This window comes from Onychomys torridus, chromosome 11, assembly GCF_903995425.1.
Source record: "Onychomys torridus chromosome 11, mOncTor1.1, whole genome shotgun sequence".
In the NCBI taxonomy this organism is placed as follows: domain Eukaryota; kingdom Metazoa; phylum Chordata; class Mammalia; order Rodentia; family Cricetidae; genus Onychomys; species Onychomys torridus.
Genome location: NC_050453.1, coordinates 10,732,546 through 10,755,463, shown reverse-complemented (window position 1 = coordinate 10,755,463; position 22,918 = coordinate 10,732,546). Strand labels below are relative to the sequence as shown.

The 22,918-nt window shown below is 42.0% G+C and overlaps 1 protein-coding gene across 3 annotated transcripts in view; it reads right to left on the bottom strand.

Moving 5' to 3' along the window:
* Mark1 (microtubule affinity regulating kinase 1) overlaps positions 1-22,918 on the bottom strand; it is a 103,175-nt gene that overhangs the window by 16,439 nt on the left and 63,818 nt on the right. For 2 of the 3 annotated variants that reach the window (XM_036202081.1, XM_036202082.1), the window contains exons 6-13: positions 19,356-19,426; positions 14,125-14,181; positions 10,757-10,993; positions 10,551-10,670; positions 5,454-5,553; positions 4,321-4,433; positions 1,944-2,097; positions 1,332-1,525 (exon numbers count right to left, since the gene is read on the bottom strand). In XM_036202081.1, the coding sequence (XP_036057974.1) occupies positions 1,332-1,525; positions 1,944-2,097; positions 4,321-4,433; positions 5,454-5,553; positions 10,551-10,670; positions 10,757-10,993; positions 14,125-14,181; positions 19,356-19,426 (1,046 nt within the window). Of the gene's footprint in view, positions 1-1,331; positions 1,526-1,943; positions 2,098-4,320; positions 4,434-5,453; positions 5,554-10,550; positions 10,671-10,756; positions 10,994-14,124; positions 14,182-14,734; positions 14,798-19,355; positions 19,427-22,918 lie in introns of those variants that run through there. The other variant, XM_036202083.1, reaches the window with a different exon arrangement.

The window sequence follows — 22,918 nt, the reverse complement described above, 5'->3', positions numbered from 1 at the left end:
ATGATCTACTCTGTCCTTACTCCTGTGTTTATGATCTAACCACTGTCCTGTCCTTACTCCTGTGTTTATGATCTAATCACTGTCCTGTCCTTACTCCTGTGTTTATGATCTAATCACTGCCCTGTCCTTACTCCTTGGATATTACTCAGATTTTCAGTGTGTGTTTTTGTATGTGTGCACACGTGTGCCTGTGTGTCTGTACAAGTACATGTGGAAGTCAGAGGACAATTTTCTCTCTTCCCACTCTGGGGTCCTGGATGAAGTTCAGGCTTGTCAGACATGGTGACAAGTGCCCTTATCCACTGAGTCCTCTAACTGGCCCTTACTAAGTGATTTGATTACTTTTGACCTTCTTACTATTTTACAGAACATGTGATGTTCTGTCTCTCCCTGTAAGAATACTTTCTGAAGTAGTACAGTGTCTTAAACAGTTATTGTAAGTCAAATAGCTGACACATTTTATGCCTAAGAATATTATAACCACTGCATCTTCAGGCATCCACACCACTGATGGACAGTCTGAAGACAATCTAACTTTGTTCCTTTTATGGCCACCGGCTCTCGCACTGAGATATCTACACATTTCTCACCTTGCTTTCTGTGTGTCTACAAAGCCTGCTTTGACACGTCCGGCTGCATACTTTCTTCTGGCTTGTCTTCTCTTTTTCATTTTTATCGTTCCTTCAAATACCGACCCCCCATTTACTCAAACATTATTGTCTAGATGTCACCCTCCCTATTCTCACCATCCATCTCTGCTTTCTGTCTGTCTCTATTCTTCCCTGCTGTCTTCCAGGAGAGTACCGCAGTCTTTCTTCTAGCTCCCAAGTAACTTCTAGAGTGTGCCATCTTAAGAGACTTCGTGGGAGGTAAGTTGACAGATTATTAGTGAGTCTGCCCTCAGAGAGCAGCTCACCTGTGAATGTAAGACTAAATGCACCCATGTAACATCAAGAAACATCACATAGCAGGACAGACAGCAGGGGTGTAACGTTCACTCTGAAGTGAGGCTATGGGTTTAAGAATCTTAGCTGGTTACAAGGCCTCTTGCCTATGACCCAACAGTGAAGAGGCTGAGGGGGGACTCCTGTTGCTGTGAGCTCCAGGTTAGCCTGGGCTAACAAGTGAAACATGTTCAAACAATGATAATGACAGTAACAAAGAATTCTGTGCACCGTTTTCTTCAACTATATTCGTGAGAAGCTTGGGTCGTTTTCCATGGTCTTTAAATGATGACTCACTTTGAAACATTTAAAAAGACAAAGACAAAGATTTTACAAAATCCTCATGACACGTAAGATCAAAGTTGCGATACAGGAGCTCTGACTCACACTTGGGCCGGCTGAAGACTTTTTCCTGTCCGGACCCACCAGGGGGCTGGCTGTCACCTCGCTCTTTGAACCCACCATTGTGCTGCCAAGTCTCCGGGCCGTGTCTCTGTCCCACTCCTCCTTCTGTTCGCTTTCCACACTGTTGGCCTGGGGCCTTTTGGTGTATGATACAGCAGGGGGAATGGAGGGACCCGCTGCAATGTGGAAGATTACAACATTAGCTGGGAAACAACTGACCAGCTTCCCACAAACAAAGGCCTCTACCTTAAAGTATCTGAATTTGTGTGCTTCACACCCTTAACTAAGATGAAACTGACTACATAAATCAGTTCAGGTCTCCACAGAAGAGACCCTACTGATCATCTAAGGATGTATGTCTGCTGGAAGTGTGTGTTGGGCAACACACACATACACACACACACACACACACACACACACACACACACACACACACACACACTGGGGCAAGGCTAGCCTGTCTCTCATTCTTAGACTTTTTTTTTTTTTCCAGAGCTGAGGACCAACCAAACCCAGGGCCTTGTGCTTGCTAGGCAAGTGCTCTACCACTGAGCTAAATCCCCAGTCCTCTCATTCTTAGACTTGCTCCCCCACCATGGTCACTGAAGCGACGCTGCTTCTGGTTGGCTGAGATGCTCCGCTGGACCTTCAAGTGGGCAGGGGACTGAAGAGTGCTGTTGTTCAGATCACTGCTTGGCCGGGATCGCTGACACAAGTTTCCACTGGACAGTGACTCACCACCTTCAAACTGTGAGAAGAGAGATCACCCAGATTTTAAAATGGTAAAGTGTTTGTATAAACAGAATGATTTGAAGCTATGTCAGGAGCCATCAAAACTAAAAAACAGACTTCAAACTGGCAAGAAGGAGGGAGGGAGCTGGGTATTAGAATACTGGAACTAGTACTTGTAATCTGCTATTGTGCACAACTCCTCACGTTCATCAAAAACAGGAGATGACAGTCACAAACCACTGCATGGTAACTACACAGCAGACACAATCCTTAGGTGTTTCACTCATTACTTTGTTTAATCATTGCTACAAACCTGTGATGTGTTCACCCAAACTTTCCTGATGGAAAAACCAAGGTCAAGGACATCACTGGGATTCAAACAGGATACCATCTAAAATCTTACACACACACACACACACACACACACACACACACGAACTATTAAAATAACCACATTCTACACTATGAACTAAAATTAAACTGTTTTAGTGATTCTGATGAGGAGATGACTTCCCTCAGCACTGACCATGATGAGGTGGGGTGACACACAACCTCTTTCTGCTCTTGGAAAGCTGTGTTGATAAGGTTTTGCATCAACTCCTGGCACTTCAGTGGGAAGTCAGGATGTTCCTGTCATGCAGTAACAGTGTTGCTGACTACAGCAGCAGAGCTGTGGGGCAGTGACCCATCCACAACTACTCCAAGGTATGTCAAGGGTCAACATACTAACCCTTCTCAATGGCCTTAAGAGCTAAGTATTATTGTCCATATTTTACACTTGTCCAGGCATAGACAATGAAGAACAGAGCTGTTGGTTCTGGTGGAGGGCAGTGAACTTGATTCTTCCCCTTCACAGTAGCTTCAATAGTTTACTTCCAATACAATTCACATTTGATTTAATAGATGCCTGGACTTTGTACTTGAATTAATAAGAAAATTAAAGTGCCTGGAGGTCATTTGAAATCCAAATAGGACCAGTCACAGGAGGCTGGAAATAACTATTTGGGCCATTCCCACCTAGCTCTCTTGATACTGTGCACAGCCCCTGGCACTGGTGCCCTTTGGAGACCCATCTCCTCCCAACAGTTATTCTTCCTGCTCAGTTGGCTCACTGAGAGGTCAGATGAGTTAATATTTGTGACAGTTCCTAGCATGTACATGCTTTATACTGCTCTGATAACAGCTCCCATACCGTAATCAAATCCTTGCTCCAAACCAGATCTCTGTAGCCCATCTTTACTACAAGTACCACCCAACAAGACTCCCCTCCCACTGCCCTGCACTGAGCAAGCTTCTCAGTCATGCATCCTCCCGACAAGCCACCTTCCCATGGGCACCAAGTGCCATCAGCTTCATGTGCTGCATGCCACGTGGACCACCATGGCGGACTGCACCCTAGCTTCCAGGTGCCAGCTCTCCCACACTCCCCGAGGATCTGCAGCAGGCCCCACAGAACAATGCTGCTGCTGCTGCTGCTGCTGCTGAGCTCTACACTGAGGCTCCTGGACAACAGAACTTCCTGGCTTTACCCTCATGGTGTCAGCAAAGTTTCTGACAGAGGCAGGTTCAATAAACTTCAGTTGGAATGCATGATTTTGCTCATAGTTGTATTTAATTATGAATAATGATAGCCTTTTTTTTTTTTTTTAACAGAATGCCTCCCATAGATGTCTAGTGTTCATCTTTCAATGCTCTGGCCTCTGTTCCTACTTCAACCTATCCCTCTAGAGCTGTTTTTCCAAAGGGTCATTTACTTATGTGGCTCACCACTCTCATACAGTTATTGCCTGCATCTGTCTCCTTGCCATGGACCTCTGCTGGCCATGAAAGAGCCACTTGACATGAGGCCAACACCACAAAGCACCTTTTTCTGGGGTCTCATGTGTCTACATAGTTGCAGACACACGTGCTTCCCTTTGCTTTAGTCCCTGTCATTTCTGTACACTCGTGATAATCACACTGCCTTTGGCTACAGTGTGCATCATGTAACTAACTCTGGAGACACATGTTCAAAATCAAGACTGTGGACAGAGCTGCTGGGGCCGAGCAGGGCAGTGGGCCTGTTCATTCTAATGAGGTCAGTGTACAGTTTGGCACCTTGATTCGTGATCTCTAAGTAGACTATCAGGATCTTTGTGTTAGTTTTGGTTCCACAAAGAAGGAATAAATTTACTAACATACCTTTATCCATTTAATTCAAGAATTCATTTATATTAATTTTAAAAGACAGAACACTTACTTCAGGTGGTTTTCTTCCTAGAAGAATATAAGTAGCCATAACTTCATCGTATTTCTGACTTACTAAGGCATCATTGATTTCATCTCGTGCAAAACCCATGGTGACCATAATGTCTAGGAAAAAAAAAAACACCAAAATTTTCTGAAAATACATCTATTTAGTAAATAACTAGCAAAACATATAGATCTGCCAACAATGTTAGGGAAAACTAGTCTTTCAAACATTCAAAGTGAGTTTTAACTATGAAATCTTTTTGGATTATTAACTTACAGATAATATATATTCAGATACTATACATTTAAAATTTTTAAGATTTAATTGTTTTTGCCTACATGTATCTATGTGCACAACATGCCTGCCTGATGTCTATGGACGGCAGAAAGGGCATCAGTTTACCTGGGTCTGGAGTTACAGATGGCTGGGTGCAGGGAATCAAACCTGGCTCTTTCACAAGAGCAACAAGTGCTCTTAACTGGTGAGCCGTCTCCCCAGCCCCATTTCTAATTTGTGTGTGTGTGTGTGTGTGTGTGTGTGTGCAGAATTGTTTATAATATGGACTCTCACTTTCTGGGGCATTTCTGGCTGACTTCCTTTGTCCAGGCAAGGTCTGCATTGCCTGAGCCCCACACGCCCGCTCTTCTGTCTCTCGCTATTCATGGACTAGTTCAATTCAGACCTCTGCTTCCTTTCCCACCTGCAGCTCAGAGTTCTTCTATTAAGGCCTGACTTCCACAATCAGTTCTGAAGGAAGACTGGGGTCAGGAAGGGTGGAGAGCAGAAAGGGAGAGGCAATGTGCCCCCAGCTTAGACATCAGTGTTCTGGACTGTGCTATACCTCAGTCTGCCCAGAGCAAAGTTAGAGTGGGCATTCTTCCAGTCAGGGAGTGCAGAAAGAAAAAAATATGTTTGTCTAATTTATTTTAATTCTTGTTATGGTTGCCAATAATTGAACGGGACCAGAGACACACATGAAAACTAACCAAGGAACTTGAATATTTTAGTGTTTGTCATCATTAGGTGGTAATGAAGTATTTTAAAATGAAAAGTCCCCTATAACCACTCCCGCTAGGCCACCAGAGCCTGCCTCTCTTGTCCTCTGCCAGCAGTGCCGCTCACAGTGCTCAAATACTTACCTATTCTTTTTGCATCACTGAGATCGAGCTCAGGCTCAGAATATGGTTTTAGTTCTTCTTCTTCGTGACCAACGTTCATCCATCGGTCTTTCATTATTTGCTAGGAAATAAATTCTAAGTCATGTCTAGTGAATTATAACATTCAACCCATTCCTCAATGTGAAATTCATCGGTTCACTCAACAAGAGTCATGTGACACTTTCAGATAAAGTTACTCTATGTACTAATTAATAGTCCACCAGAAGGTATAGTTCTCTAGGATACCCAGAATCTTATCACAACTAGACGGGCCAGTACTCACCAAAGGCAGTGCACAAACAACCCTCCTTCCATATTCCTTTAAAAGGAATATTTTCAAACTGCTAAGTTTTAACATGAAAACCTGACTTTAACTTTTGCTTCATATTTTTATATCTAAGATTAATAAAAAGATTTATTTTTTCTGGTCTTTTATCAAATTCACGCATCTAGTTTAAAATCCCATTCCTCAGAAAGAGGATATCTTGGGGATAGAAATCTAGGTTAGTCAGTCCAGTTAACTCAAATAATATGGAAAGGGATGGTGATAAAAATTAAAGTCCAGAATCAGAAATTAAGTGTTAATCAAGGTGAAAACAGGTATTGGCGTGAATCATCAGGATGGAATACCCTGATGCTGGGCACATTAGCCCTGGGCTGTTAAAGACAACCCAGTGGGGACTAACCCTGGAGTGGGAGGAAACACCACAGCTGGGGGAGGGTGAGCATCCAGAGTATGTAAAGAAGACCTATAAACGCAAGCAGCAAACCACACCCAGGACTTCTACTGCTGGCAAAAAAGCTACACTTATGCAGAGGAAAGTTTTGAAAACAGCTGTTTTAAAAAAGTTCCCAGACCTCTGCCCACAACACACACCCAATGTTAAAGCTTATTAACTATAACTGGACAAAGGGCTGGAGAGATGGCTCCGTGGTTAAGAGCCCTAGCTGCTCTTCCAGAGGAATTGGTTTGACTCCCAGTATCTACAGGTGGCTCACAACCATCTGTAACTCCAGTTCCAGGAGATCCAATGCTGGCCACTGTGGCACCAGGCATACACATGATGCATAGACACCCATGCAGGCAAAGCATTCACACACATAAAAATAAACAAAATTTTAAAAAACTATAAAAAATAAAAATGAATTTGTGGCCATATTAGCCACCACTGGGGTTCCCGTGAGGGCAGATGGGCATGCACAGCAGGACTCAGCCAGTCTCACGTCCCTCCCAACCTCCACTGTCCATGGCCATGGCCCTGTGCTACTCCATAGCTGTGGGCCTCAACAAGGGCCACACAGTGACAAGAGTGGGAGGAGCTGAGCAACTTACTGGTGGCCACGAGGAAGGCCGAGGCCAAGAGGACTAATGTCCTTCCCCCATAATTGTTGATGCTGCATCATCATCCTAATACTAACAATAATAATAACAAATGATATGTAAGACCATTTTTGAAGTCATTGCTACCTCAAGGTTTTTTTTTTTTTTTAAAGGTTTGCTGTAAGACACATTAGTGTAACAGTGGTGCAGGTGTAACCAACCACCTTCTGACTGGATTTAAGTCTCATTCCTTGAGATGATACCCAAACCCAACACTTCTAAAGTGGCCAAGAACCTGAGACTAGATAAGTCATGGGCCTGGGGGAAAACCTACTACTATTATTCTGCTAAAGAAATATAACAATAAAATGATTCCTAATGGTATACTGCTATAGATCAGTGCACCACTCAGCCCTCACCAGAAAAGCTTCTTCTTGCAGTAGATAGCAATTACCACAACTGGACAGTGTGCAGAGTGAGTCTTTGGAACACTCAGTTCTAAAAGAGATGTCTTTACCAAACACCTCCCTTCAAGGCTCAGGGATTTACGCAGAAGAGGAGGTGGGAAGATTGTAAGAGCCAGAGGTGGTGGATGACTCTAAGGACACAACAGGGTTGATACACATGAACTCACAAAGACCGTGACAGCATACACAAGACCTGCACAGGTTCAAACCCAACACAGTCCAGCAGGGAGAAGGGAAGCAGACATAAAGTCCTACACCTAACCAGGGAGCTATTTGCAATTGATAGCTGCTGGGAAGGGAAAACTAGTTTTCTCCAGTGGAGTATCACTGGGCTCATCAAACACACTCCAGGGCAGGCCCCATGCCCACGACTAGTTGGCCAACATAAAACGGACTCTGTGTTTTTTGTGTGCTGTTTGTTTTGTTTTGACTTTTTTATTTCTTATGCTTTTTTGAGGGAGGGAGAGAGACAAAGCACACAAGGTCGGGTGGGTGGGAGGTGGAAGGAGTTCCAGGCAGAAAAGAATATGACCAAAATATAATGTATGAGAAGAAGTTTAAATTAAAAAATTCTAAACAAACGGTATCCAGTTTCTCTGGATTGTTGTTTCAGGGAACTGTGACCAGCCTGTGTGTAGTTTAGTGTGCAGTATTATATTTCTAACATGAACTCATGGTTCTGTGGGCAGAAAAAGTTTTGAGACAGATCATGCTCAAGTATATCAACTAGAACTTCTGAAAACCAAGCATTTAAAAAAAAGTATAAGGGTTGGGAATTTAGCTCAGTGGTAGAGCACTTTCCTAGCAAGCTCAAGGCTCTGGGTTCGGTCCTCAGCTCTGGAAAAAAATTTAAAAAAAAAAAAGAGAAAAAAAGTATAATCATCAGGCTGGAGAAAAGGCTTAGCAGTTAGGAGCACTACCTGCTCCTCTAGAGGACCCAGGTTCAATTCCCAGTGCCGATGTGGCAGCCCACAACTGTCTATAACTCTAGTTCCAAGGGATATACATGGTGCACACATATATGAATGCAGGCAAAATACCCATACACATAAAATCAAATAAATAATAAATAAACCTTAAAAGAGTATAATTATCATCATTAGCAACAGTAAATATTAAATTATACAAGATGATGGGACTCGTGCTAAGATCAAATTTTTGGATAATAATTTGGCTTTTCAATCAACTCCATGCAATCTAGTGTTTTAATACTCCAGGTTTCACTGGAGCTTGTACTACGGCCCTGTGTGTGCCAGGCAAAGGCTCCACCATTGGGCTGCAGGGGCTCAGTTGCTGAGATTAGCCTTGGTCCTCAACTATTCCTATTCCTGGGCTTATAAGCCTATACCATGAGGTCTGGATAATTTTCAGCCTCTTAATGTTAAGGATGAAAGAGTAAAACATTTGAATAACTATTCTGGCCACAATCTAAATGAGTAAATTAGTTGTCTTTGAGGGAAGCACACTTTTTTTTTATGAGCAGCCCACAGAGGTTCGTAAGCACTGTCCCCCCAGGTGACTTTCTACATTCTTTCTACACTGCCTTTATGTGGACTGCTGCCTCAGCTCTGGGGAGCTGGTACTCACACACAGGTGAAAGGAGTTCCTGGGTAAAAGTGGATCCCAATGACACCTCTAGCCTCATCCAGCACTGGCATTCATGTACACCCCACACTCATATACATGACTTAAGTAAATCTTAAAAAAACAAAAACAAAAGTGGACTCCAGAGCTGGACCAGCAGAGGCTAATGCTCTCTGAAGTTCTAGACCCTCAGAACTGACAAGTTAGTGGGTTCCATTCTGAGCAATCACACACCTTCTATGAATGGGTGTACGTGAACTGAGAAGAACAGTAATCCAGAAAGTGGCTTTCACTACAGCTGTCAGTATTAACATGTCATTTCACCCCCAAAGGAAAAACACAAAACCTGAGCTATGAGCTAAGCACACTTACACAAACAATGTGGTAAAATTACCAACTGATCACTCCTCAAAGCACTTAGTCCCCCAAGTCCTCAGCTTCCACCGAAACATTCTGTGTCTTTTAGAAAGTTTGTGTGGAAAGAGAATGAGGGGGAGCCCATGCTGAGCTGAGCACTAGCTCAGGGCTAGCTTCCCGGGGCTGCCCCTTACACTGCCCCTCATGGTGGGTACATGCTCCAGAAAGCCCCTAGAAAAACATGCACTGCACAGGAGCTCCACTGAGTTCCCCATCCTTCCAATGCAGGTAGGAGGACTTCAAAAGTCCAAGTGAGGAGTGGGCACCGAGTCTCTGAAATTTTCTTAGCACAGGCCAAAATATTCCTAAAGACAGATGTGAAGGGGCTAAAGGGATGGCTGAGAGATTAAAAGCATTTTCCCAGGGTGGGTTCCCAGACCTACATGGCAGCTCATGATCACCTGTAACTCTAGTTCCAGGGGATTTACCACCCTCTTCTGGCCTCTCAGGGCATCACATGTATGTAATTCACATATATGCAAACATGCAGACATAATCAATCCATCTTTAAAAACCAAAGAAGGCCAGATGGGAAAAGTGCTTAAGATTATCAGTTATCCTAATTACAGCATAAGAAAGACTGGTCACCTTGGTTACTAGAATCTCTGCTCATTCTGTAACACAGTTAGGACATGCAAAACAGTATGAACGGAATGTGTGTGGGCAACAGCAGTGTGCTGAATGAAAAGTGCCTATCCCAATATACTCTGCTCATATGTCTGTAAATTTTCTGTACTGATGAGAAACTTCTGTTGCAGATTTTGACTTCACATGATTTCAGGTGAAGTGAAGAATTAACTGGATTAGAATTTCACAATCATTTTCAACCTTCAAATATCTAGTCAGTCTTAACTTACATAAAGGTTTTTGTTTTGGATCAGGTAGTTTCTGACACAGGATAGGGTTATCCTCTTCAAAAGTCAACTTTGGTGGAGGCACACACCTTTAATCCCAGCACTCAGGAGACAGAGGCAGGCAGATTGCTGAGTTGGGGGCCAGCCTGGTCTACAGAGTGAGTCCACAGCCAGGACTATACAGAGAAACCCTGTCTTGGGCGGGTGGGTGGGTGAACTTTGTCTTCATGGTGTCAGTTTTAATAAGTCACCAAAGGAACAAGCCTTTGGAGAGAGACATACGATGTTTTGTGAATAAAGAACCGTCACTTCTGACTCTGACACAGGAAGTGAGATGTTGGGAACTGTGCTCTGCAGCACATGGGGACCACCTGCACGCACCTGCAGCATCTAGGCTGTGTACTGAGCATGCACCTGGAACACACAGCACACTCACCTCCAAGCTACCCCTCTTTATGGGATTGAGCACTAATAGTTTCTTCAGAAGATTCTCACAGTCTGTGGACATGTAGAAGGGAATGCGGTATTTCCCCCGGAGGACTCGCTCCCGCAGCTCCTTTGACAAAGAAGGAAAGTATTTGTAAGTAGTAGTTGACATTACAGCTCTTGGGGATAAGGGCTTCAGCACCAAACGGCAGGTACCTTTAGATTCTGGCCATCAAAAGGCAAGGAGCCACTGACGAGCGTGTAGAGAATGACGCCCAGACTCCACACATCCACTTCTGGCCCATCGTACTTCTTGCCTTGGAAAAGCTCGGGGGCAGCGTAAGGCGGGCTTCCACAGAATGTGTCCAATTTGTTCCCCACTGTGAATTCATTGCTAAAACCAAAGTCAGCAATTTTAATATTCATATCAGCATCAAGGAGAAGGTTTTCAGCCTAAGAGGAAAATAATAAAAAGGACAATGTAAAAAGCATACATGAAATAAACATGTCTGCTGTACTTCTAGTGCATGTCTCCCATTTAAACCTAACATCAAATTCTGGAGTGCATAGCTATGCAAATGACAGCTGTGGGAGACTGAATTTCAACACTTGAAAAGGAAAGCTCACAGGAACTATTTAAGAAAGGCTATTTTAAACACATTTCCTCCACAGTTTATTTTCAATGCTTTTAACATAATGGGAAGAGGCATCTTGGAACTGTACCTTAACAGAACTTATCCTAAAGATGACACATTGAAATCACCACTTTGCCTCACACTTAAGCCAAGATTAGCCAGATGAGCACCATCGTAGCAGGTTGTCGCAGCTAGGCTCCAGGGCATGTCTAAAGGACTGCCCGCCAGGGCGCTGTGGTGTCTATTCAGTCCTCTGACTTGTCTTACAGAATACTTCCCCAACAAAGTACTGCTTAGTGAAAGGGAACAAATGGACAGTTCGGCTACCGCAGGCTTCATTTTCAGCAGTGTTTGCTGTGCTAAAAGTAGACTCCTGTCTAGAGTCACGTTCTATAGGAAACAAGGACTCTGCTCCCATGTTTGAGAGGCTTTTCCTAAAATTCTAAAACAATCACCCAAAGATAAAAATGGAAATGTCTTCTATAAATGCAAGCAATTTAATGAAGACTTGATTTTTGGTGCATGCTTCCAATTCCATTTTTAGCTGATGAATAAATAGACTAATGAAGTTATGGGCTGGTTTGTAGACTGCTTGTTCAGAGTGCAAAAAGGAGAAAAATTTGACCAAGGTGAAAATCAGAGACCCTGGAGGGCCCATGGCATGTCTCTCCCTTCTCCAAGTCCTCCCTCCGTACCCCGCCCCCCCGTAGTGTTCTAGCTTACCTCATGTGTTGTGCAAAGTGTAACTACAATAGTGGCTAGTATTAACTGTCAACTTGGAAGTCTAGAGTCACACCTGTGGGGACACTGGCCAGGGCTGTGCACATGCCTATAGTCTCAGCATGGGGAAACTGAGGCAGGAGATTGCAAGTTCCAGGTCAGCCTGGGCTAGCTACATGATGGGGTCCTGTTTTAAAAAAAACCAAACCAAAACCCCTGCCCCTACCCTCAAGAAAACAAGACAAAAACCTCCAACTGGTCAACAATTAAAGGGGGACACAGGTACCATGAAAATGAATGAATCTGGGAGAGGACATTAAATCAACATTTATGGACAGAGCGACAACAGAAAAATGTCTTTCTGCTGTGAGGGTCTAAGTCTCCTTGGTCATCTGTAGTAAGGTAGACTTTCCCACTTTCCCCACAACAGACTAGATGGGAACCTAAGTAACCACACTGCCTCCGAAAACACCAGCATACAGTGCTCAGGTCTCAGTCCAGGGATATATGGGAATCTTCTCTCCACTGGACTGGACTGAACACATATTGCTGAACAAACAAAGAAATAGGGTAACCACCCACCCTTTTTCTTTGTAGAAATGTTTTTTTTTTTTTTTCCCCTAAAACTCCTGAGAAAGGAATAGGTACAGAAATATTTGGAGCAGTGAACAGGTCAGAAGAATGGAACCAAACACAATCAGATTTCTGACCACCATGTAAGGCAATAATGCATTTAAACAGAATCCAGGTTTGATGCCAGGGGTGGGTAAAGGCAAAGGGAAATGTTAAAAAGAAAAACAGAAGATGTGGGAGCGTGAAGGAGCAGAGGAGAAAGAGGAGGAGGAGGAGGAAGAGGAGGAGAAGGAGGAGGGAGGGAAGGAGAGGAGGAGAGAGGGGAGGAGGAGGAGAAGGAGGAGAAGGGGGTAGGAGGAGGAGGAGAAGGAGGGAAGAGGAGGGAGGGAGAGGAGAAGGAGGAGGAGAAGGAGGAGGAGAAAGAGGAGGAGGAGGAGGAGGAGGAGGAGGAGGAGGAGGAGGAGACAGAAACACAACTGAAGCCCATGCTTTTGAAGCTTGTTTGACGGAACCACTTCTACCACACACTTTATTCCAAAGTAGACTAGTTTATTTGCATCTCAAGCATCTACTTTCTATTGCTGTGATAAACATCATGAAAGGAAAAGGGTTTATTTGGCTTCCATGTCCCCAGTCACAGTCCACTGAGGGAAGTCAGGGTGGGGGCTCAAATCGGGAACCTGGAGACAGGAACTAAAGCAGAGGCCATGGAGGGCCATGCACACTGGCTTGCTCCTCATGGCTCAGTCTGCTTTTATACAACCCAGGGCCACCTGGCCAGTAGTGGCAGCACCCACAGTGGGCTGGGCCTTCCCACTGATCAACCATTCCTCAAGAAAATGCCCCCCAGGCTTGCCTACAATGCCGTCTCATGGAGACATTTCTCAACTGAGGATCCCTCTTCCCTAAAGACTCTCGGTTCTGTCAGGCTGACGGAAAGCTAACCGACACATGAACACATTAACTCTTCTCATTTTGAACTTCCGTGCTGAGAAAAGACCCTGGTCCCCACGTGGAGCAAACATATATTTGTGACTTGTGTTTTGACATTACTTCTGATGCTGAGACCTTGGACATTTTCAGGTGAGGACAGAATTCCAAATTTATCTTTTTAAAGTATGCTAGTTAACAGTCAACCAAGTCTTCTAACTTGGGCATTAGACAATGTCATGTCCACATTTTCATGTGCTGGGTGAACACAGTGCCTTTCATAAGCTATGGTGACAATTCTATAAAACCACCACATTCTGTGCCTGAAATGTTGGGTAACTGAAGAGGTGGCCCTAATTTACTATGACAAATTTTAAGGGTATGCACAGCGCTATGGGTAGAGTCCAGAGGAGGATGTCCAATGTCCTTTGTATCACCCTCTGCTTCATTCTCTTAAGACAGAATCACTCACTGAACCTGACATTGGTGGTTTCAGCTAGGCTGGGTGGCCAGTGAGCTCCCAGGACCTACTAGTTTCTGCCTCCAAATGCTGGAGTTATAGGCATGCACAGCCCTAACACGTTTTATTAAGTATGTGCTGGGGATTTGCAATCAGATCCTCATGCTTGCAAATCAAGTACTCTTATTCATCATGCCATCTCCCGAGCTCCCTTATTATTACATTCTTTCATAATTAAGATTTTAATTTTCAAAGTAGCAGCTTACCTTAAGATCACGATGAACAATGCATTTCTGATGACAATACTGTACAGCAGATACAATCTGAAATAAATATTTGGATAAAAGTAAAAATTATTTTACAGTTAAATACTTGATTTTCATAATTATCATTTTCAGTTTGATAAAGTACTAACTTTGATTTAAAAATAATAGCAATTTCATGATTAGTTTAGAAAACTATGCTTATTAAAGAGATGGAAGTTTTAAATGTGGAAAGTAATATTTTCTTGGGAAAACATACTATAATTTTTCTTTTGGTCAACATCCACAGAAATCCTCTATACCCATTAAATTTCTCTGTTTACATGAGTCAAAGTATGTAATTTGTGGTTGAGAACAAGGGTTTACTTCAGTGTTGAAAGAGGGCTTTGGCACATGTAAACTAGCATTCAAGTTAGCTGGCTGGAGTTAAAACAAAATGTATTTGGGAATTATATCACATTTGTTCAAGTCATATTTCCTTAACTTATCAAGAACTAATCAGTGAAGTATTTAACAACATCTCATATTTTCAGCTCAAATATAAAGAAATAGGAAAAATCTAACCCTCAAAAGAAAACAAATAATCAATAAATGAGATACAAGTTCATCTTACATTTGCCCTTAATTCAGCTGGACAAATTACTGTGCACTGCATGTACATTGTGCAGCCAGAGCCAGTGTGTAGGACTCTGGGGATAAGGGCCAGAGAGGGAAGTGTCCAACAATGGAAAGGCCTTGAATACAAACAAGAAGTAGATTATAAGCTTTTCTGTGATAATTCTTTAAAAGAAAGCGTTAGTGATAGATAAGAGCTACCTTGTACATGTAATTATATCTGGTACCTAAAAGGATGGTCATTTTAGTGCAGAGTGGTGGGGTCAGTTAAATGTGGATCCAGTATGGATGTGGGTGAGCTATTCACAAGTGCAGACAGAAAGGAGACCTCCGAAAGTCTAGAGGTGAGAAGAATGGTGGTGTTAATAGGAGTGAGGGAAGGAATTCAAAGTGGAGTGGAAGTGGCATTTCAGTGCTAGAAAAATATCAAATGTATGTTAAAATGGTTCAAAGACAAGACATGAATTTGAAAAAAACAAAACCACCAACACACAATGAGTAAACAATTAATTAAATTCCTGATTCGGGTCAGTTTATTGAGTACCTGCCATGTGCTTGTTCCTAGGGAGTACAGAAACTAACATCACATGAGCACTTCCCTTAGGAGCTCACATGTTCATTAAGAAGGCAAAGTCTTACAGTAACTGTAACACAAGGTAGACTCACAGAAGCAGAGGGACAAAGAAATGAAGGATCAGAGAAACAAGTGATTTTCACCAGAAATGCTTCTTGGACATGTGCCCTTTGCTTGAGGATATCCTTGAAGGACAGGAACAATTGAGGGTTTTGGCAAGTAAAGTGGGGTAAAGGATGAGATACGCTATTTGATTAGGGAACATGATATATTCATAAAGCCGAAGGAATCAAGCTTTGAGAGACAGCTTGTGAAAGTCCCTGGATTTCATACTGAGCAAATACTGCAGTCACTAAATGTTGGGGCCGGATATCAATGCCATGAGTATCTTCAGTATGAGTCCCTATGCACAGCAGAACAGAACAATAAACATTTGTAAGATTCTGGAGCATTGTGCTTCAAAGTTCTAACACTTGATTTTCACTAATTTATGCCTGCTAGTCACAGGATCTGTTTGCATGTATATTTTACTGGATATACTATGTAGGTAACAGTGTTCAGGGTGCCAGGCTACTTCTCTATGCTAGCTGACAGAAACTTGCTGGTAACGTGGCTGTCTTTATAGGTCACTTTATAGGACACAGTGAAGGCGTGCCATGGTGATTTGGCCACCAAGTGTGACCAGAGGCTATGAGTTCACACCTGATGGGATGGTCTCTAGGCAACCAGTTCACTGACATTTATGGAATAAGAATCCTCCTAAGCTCCAAAGCTCTAACAACAGAAGCTAACGTAAGAGAATGCACACATTCTTCCCACAGAAGTGACCTCTAATCTAGTGTTTCAATGGGGCATCTACAGTGTCACCACACGCACCTAGCAAGGGACCATGTCTGACATGAAAGAAGTTTTGGCTTCTAATTCACCACATGAATCCATAAGCCCATATTTCATCATTCTGGCCTACAGCAGACTCTGCCACCTGAGAACACCCATGGGCAGGATGCAGGGACTTCTCTACAACCCTTCCATTGTGGACCCTGACAGCAGGATTTACAAGCAGACCTCAGGCTCCACAGCTGTTGTTGGGGGTAGTGTTACAATGACATACATGGGTCAGGAATTCCTATTCTCTAAGTAGTAGCCTTGACTTTGGAATCAATACCATAATTTTGACATTTTCATTTTATGTAAATAGGTGTTTTGCTGCATTTATGTCGGTGTGCCACATGTGTGCAAGACTCACAGAGGCCAGAAAAGGGCATGCTGCCCCCTGGACCTGGAGATTCAGGTGGTTGTGAGCTACCATATGTGTGCTGGGAACTGAACCAGGTCCCCTGGAAGAGCAGGCAGTACACTTAACTTTTGAGCCATCTCCCCAGCCCTAACACCATGCTGTGTGTGTGTGTGTGTGTGTGTGTGTGTGTGTGTGTGTGTGTGTGTGTGTATTTGCATACCCTAACAGCTTATGGAATACAGGGACACAGTACTGGAAATGGTTGCTAAAATGGTCTTAAACTATGTTTTGTTTTTAGCATACCAATAGTAGAGTCAAAGGCATGAATCTATATATCCTTGTTAATGTAGTTCATTCTTTCACTGTTAATATAAAAATCATAAATACAAGTAAATATACATCCTTTTTGGCTAGGACTAAAGATCTTAACCTACACCTTGCCCTGCTCCCATTCAGCACAATGGTTGACTGCACACTTTGATAACACAAAGCCTTCACCAGGTACAGCTTTCTATACTCGCCATGCTTTAGCAAGTAAGTAAAACCAACAGGCTAAAAAGAAAAAGGGTAAATGGAAATCATCTTTTAAAATACACACAAAGATCCCAAAGGGGTCTCTGTATCACCAACTGGAATTTTCTTTCTCATCTGCTACTAGCAATGACTGACAAGGAGGGAGAAAACTAGACCACCTGACCAGATAGCAAGGAATTCCACCCCAGGCTGGGGAAGAATTAATGGGAAGGGCCCAGCACAGCCCAGGCTTCATGTTGCTTCCCTCTTGCAGCCCAGGCTTCATGTTGCTTCCCTCATGACCAGTTGTTTCCACAGCCACTGTTGATTTTGTATTTAAAGGGCAAGGAACCAAACTTATTCTGTAGAGTTGTTAGCTCCTGCAGCAGGAGGATCTTGAAAATTAACTGCCCTAGACCCACTCACTGTTCTTTGGATTCATATCTTCCATGACATGGCACTGAGGTTAGAGGACACCTTGCAGGAGTCAGTTCCACCCTCCCTGCATGTGGTTCCTGGGGACTGAACTCAGGTTGTCTGGGTTGGTGGCAAGTGCCTGCTCCCTCAGCCATCTCACAGGCCCACCCACTATCATGAGTGACTACAGGAATCTATCCGAATAACAGAAACTTATAAGACAAAGCTACTGCACAATCACTTTGGAAGGTCAGGTCAGAAAGTGAAGCAGGTTCATGGTTGACGAGGGTCTCTCTGTTTACAGAATTAGCCTCCATGGAAAGCTATCACAGAGGAAGACCTTATGGAAACTTTCATTGCTCAAACAGACAGATTACAGAGTGGTTTGTTAGTTTGTTTGTTTGTTTTCTCAAGACAGGGTTCGCTGTGTAGCCCTGGCTATTCTGGATCTCAATCCATAGACCAGGCAGGCCTTGAACTCACAGAGATCCTGCACACTCTGCCTGCTGAGCGCTGAGATTATAGGCATGTGTCACCACTGTCCAGCTTACAGAATGTTTTTAAATGTTCATGATGAAGAGCTAAATTACTTTAAAATAAAAATTCCTAATTCACTAAGGGCAAGTCTAGGATATAATATATCACTGAAGTTTTACTGCTGTATATTTTATGGATAATTCACAATTCACTAGTCATTTCTATAGTAATTTATAAAGTTTATTTTTTTTCAGCCTAGTTGTCCAACAACAGATGAATAGTTAATGAAAGTTTGATTTATAGAAAATGGAATACTATCAAAATGTAAAAAAATAACAAAATTTGCAGTAAAATGGATGGATCTAGAATGCATAAAATTAAGTGAGGTCACATAATCTAAGAAAACCCCCATGTTCTTCTTCACATTCAGAATCTAACCAGTAATATATATATATATACATATGCATGCAAACAAATAATATTTTTCTTTATACAAAGAACAAGAAAGCTAAATATCAGGGATGGGGAAGAGCTGGATGCAGATGTTGGACATGAGTTTGAAAGAGAAAATAAAGATAATTGTTTTTCTAGTTCTAACGCTGTCATGGCGTTTTCATTTTTGGTAGTGGATAAGTACACATATGTATCCAACAGTGAAAGTCTAGAAATCCAATGCAAAGTGCCCCGGCTTCTGTTCTGAACGGCTCCTCTAACTGTATAGAAGTTCACCAAGATGTATGAACTTCAGGTCTAGTCAATTTTAGTGTGCATTTTTTTATATGCAAGCGGTTTTCAAATAAATTATGTAAAAAATAAAAGTACACTTAATGCAGTCGTAAAAATTAAAAGTAAAATTCTAAATTTTAAAAAAATCACCCTCCTTCACTGTGTCCTTTCTCCAGTAAGTTACACTGATGCTGAACTGGTGATGTATCTCACCATCATCTCCCACCACACTTGCACTTTGCTTCCATATGTGGCTAAATAAAACTGACCATATTCTTTAAGCCTGAAACGAATTTTAAAACCAACATATATTTAATTATCAAAGAAAATAATAACTTTTTAACACACATGTAATGCATACATAATGCGAACAGGACTTGATAGCAATCTCTGGCCATATCAAAGGATTGGACATTAATCTCTTCTCTGTCTCAGTCTGGTCTGAGTGTTCCAGATTCAAAGGTAAACACTGAGTCTAACTTATAAAATGTTACCACTCATGGCCATCTCAAAATAACCATCTGCAACTACTTAAAAGTGAAATTCCAAGAAAACGGGTTTCTTACTGAGGAATTTTCCTTTGAAAACCCCATGTACTCTCAAGGTTGTGTGATACTGTCCATTGCACATCACGAAAACCATCAGCAGAACAAAGGTGAAAACCACTTTCCATACCTGCCTAAATTTTGCACGGGCCTCTTTCTCTTTCATTCTTCCGTGGGCAACTAAGTAATCAAATACTTCACCTGAATCAGAAAGGTAGAGCAGGCAATAAATATACATTGATTTTGGTTAGCAATATTTGCAATGCCAAGTTTGGCCTTACCTTTCAAGAACCACTTGGTCTACCATTTTCTGCTATGTTTAGACAAGTCACAAACTAACACAGGAATAGGAAAAAAATTCCATGTGGAATTGAGAATCTGTAGCAATTTATGATTTGAAAAACTCTTAAAAATAACCAAGAAGATGTATTCTCCACAAGTTACATGAAATACAGTCAACTCTTTATTACCCATTCCAATGATGGGAAACCACAGGGCAGTCACGTGTTTTCTCTTAAATTCCATGACATAGTCTGGTCCAACACCATCATTCTTTTCTGTACTGTATGTTGATCATGCTTACTCACATGTCCTCATATTATCTTGGCAGTGAACCACAAACAACAGCCTGGTCTGCATTCTGCTGCCCTAGTTGACCTGCAGGCTGCCTCAATCCCATTGTAGCCACATCATATATGCACCTTCATCTCCACGACAGAACACAGAGAGGACATGCAACAAATATGTGCTGAACTCATTAACAGTAAGTAGATGGTGCTGAAATTTTCTATTGAACCTATGTATCTATATCTCTATATAAGTTTTAAAATTTTTCTCTAGTCTGTAATAGTTTAGAAAAATAAATATTAAGTTAAAATCTTGAACTGTTCCCTCGGTACAAGGGAGAAACTTACCTTCTGTGTCCTTATCAGCTGCACAATGCAGACATACTTGTAGAGCAATAACTTACTGGATGGCTTAAAAGCTTACACCATACTATGTACTATACTATACTATACTACACTATACTATACTATACTATACTATACACTATACTATACTATAGCCAAACTACAGTCTCAGGCTTCAAAATCTGACCACTGGGAATGTATCCTATGTAGCCTATACTTAGTGAGTACTTAACACTAGGGGACATTTAGCAGGACCCATGAAGATTCTGTGTCTAATCAGAGTTTACTTAGGCTGCTGTGAGGATTACATCAAACAAAGCATGTGCTTGGCACAGTGGCATAGAGTACTCAATAAATAACACTTGTATTTAAGTACACAGTTATATGACATACATGTAAGTTCTCCTTAGGATATAAGTAAAATATTAAAATCAAATATGTAATGGATGCACGTTGATGAAACTAACACATCTACAATGCCAAGTATGGTTATTTTGTGGAGTGAGTGACAGATGGGGTGATGAGAACAAGAAATGAATGGATGCTCTAGTTGGCTCCTCAGAGTAGGTGCTGCTGTGTATGTGTCAACATTTGTTAATTCTAGTTAGCCCATCACAGCATTAACTCTAGACACTGGAGTTTAGGCTGGAAAGATGAACTGTGCACAGTCCAAGAGGAGAACCAGATATTTGATATTTGAACTCTTCTGTTCATCTTTCCACACCCTGATACTGCACACTTCAGTCTTTCACCTCTCAGCATCTGCCAATGCTGTGCTTCACCAATTACAACGTAATCTTGAGGGCTGACTCTATCTACCTGTGTATTCTTGGTACCTAGAAAAATCACCCTGTAGGCATTGCTAAGTATTATTTACATAACAAAAGGAAGAATAAATACTGTGTCAGAGGAGCTCCAACACCTACTTTAACAGGCTTCTTTCAATTAACCATCATTCAGAAAAACCACACAGGAACCCCCTGGCTTTTTAATCCTCACTCTGTCATTAGTCAATCAGTCTCCTGACCGATACCTGGCAAAGGGGCAGCAGTCTGACTCAGATGTTCATTGGTGTGCATATCATATTCAATCTGAAACTATATGGAGATCTCAGAGGGAAAATTCAATGTTTCCCTGACTTGCCTTGTCACTAACAGATTTAAAATGCCAAAAAAAGATTTTAGATGCACTGCCAAAGAACCATGGTTATTCTTATTAACAGAGTCATTGCTTTGTATGACTCAAAGAAAGCAGGTTTGGGTTGGTTTTCATTTTCTCTCTGTGTGGTGGTTTGAATGGGTATGGCCCCCATCGACTCATGTGTTTGAATGCTTGGCCCATAGGGAGTGTCACTCTTAGGAGGTGTGGCCTTGTTGGAGGAAGTGTGTCACTGTGGAGGTGGGCTTTGAGGTCTCAGATGTAATCAGTGTGCCAGTCTTCACTTCTGCTGCCTGCAGATGCAGATGTAGAACCCTCAGCTCCTTCTCCAGCACCACATCTGCCTGCACGCTGCCATGTTTCCCTCCATGACAATAATAGACTAAACCTCTGAAACTGTAAGCCAGCCCCAATTTAATGTTTTCCTTTATAAACATTGCTGTGGTCATGGTGTCTCTTCATAGTAATAGAAACCCTAACTAAGATACTCTGTCTCTGCCCTGCCTCCAACACATAAATCTCAACACTACTCCTCACTGCCCCTCCAAATGTTGTACCCTGCCCTCAGTACCAACAGAGAGTTGACTGTACTTGTTATCAACAGTTGAATCAGCTCATATATGCAGAGCCTTGTGGTGGACCTGAATAAAGCAGAAAGGCAGCCACTGGCCTTTAGAGGTCTATCATTTCTTATATCAAAGCATGTCTAACTCCTTTTCAAAAATTTTATTACTGCAATGTAGAAAAACAAACAAAATAAATAAATTTTACTGAACTAAAAGTAATAATCAGGGCTCCTATCCTGACAGGATAGATTTGTATGGAAATATAACTAAAGGACAGAAAAACAATTCACTATGTAGCACTTACAGATTTTATTCTAGATCTGCATTTTATGCAAATTTACATGGTTCCCTGGTATGTCAAAGACCTACACTGATGGGCTGTGATGCAGTTCTGCAGCAGAGCACTTGCCCAGCAAGAAGGTCCCATGCTCAGTCCCCAGCACCACCAAAGACAAACAAAGGAACAAATCAAGAAACAAATGAAAATCTACACTGAAATATTTTCAGGGCAGAAAAACATTCTGAAAAAAGCAAATTTACTAAAACATTTAATCTGCAAAAACAACTTAAAAGCAATTACACATGCTCAGTATTTGAAACAAAAAGTTTGGAAATCTGAGAGGCCATATTAAAATGTGTTTCCTAGATACCATAGACAAAACAAATCTTTACTCCAGTTTACGGAAGATCTGCATTGCCACACAGACCCTCGGCCTTCACTAATGGAGAGGCTCTATACTAAGTTCAATGCAACATTTTCCTGTCAGTGAGTAAAAACTTTGTCAATCTGTACAGTAATCCCAGTCCTCTTATTTTTTTAATTGCTTAAGTTCTTTGTACTTTTTCTTTTTCTGGTGTTTTTTTGTTTTTGTTTTTTGTTTTTTTTTTGAGACAGGGTTTCTCTGTGTAGCTTTGTGCCTGTCCTAGAACTCACTTTGTAGCCCAGGCTGGCCTCAAACTCACAGAGATCTGCTTGCTTCTGCCTCCTGAATGTTGGGATTAAAGGCGTGTGCCACCACAGACCAGCAGTTTTTTGTACTTTTAAAGCATGTCCTTTA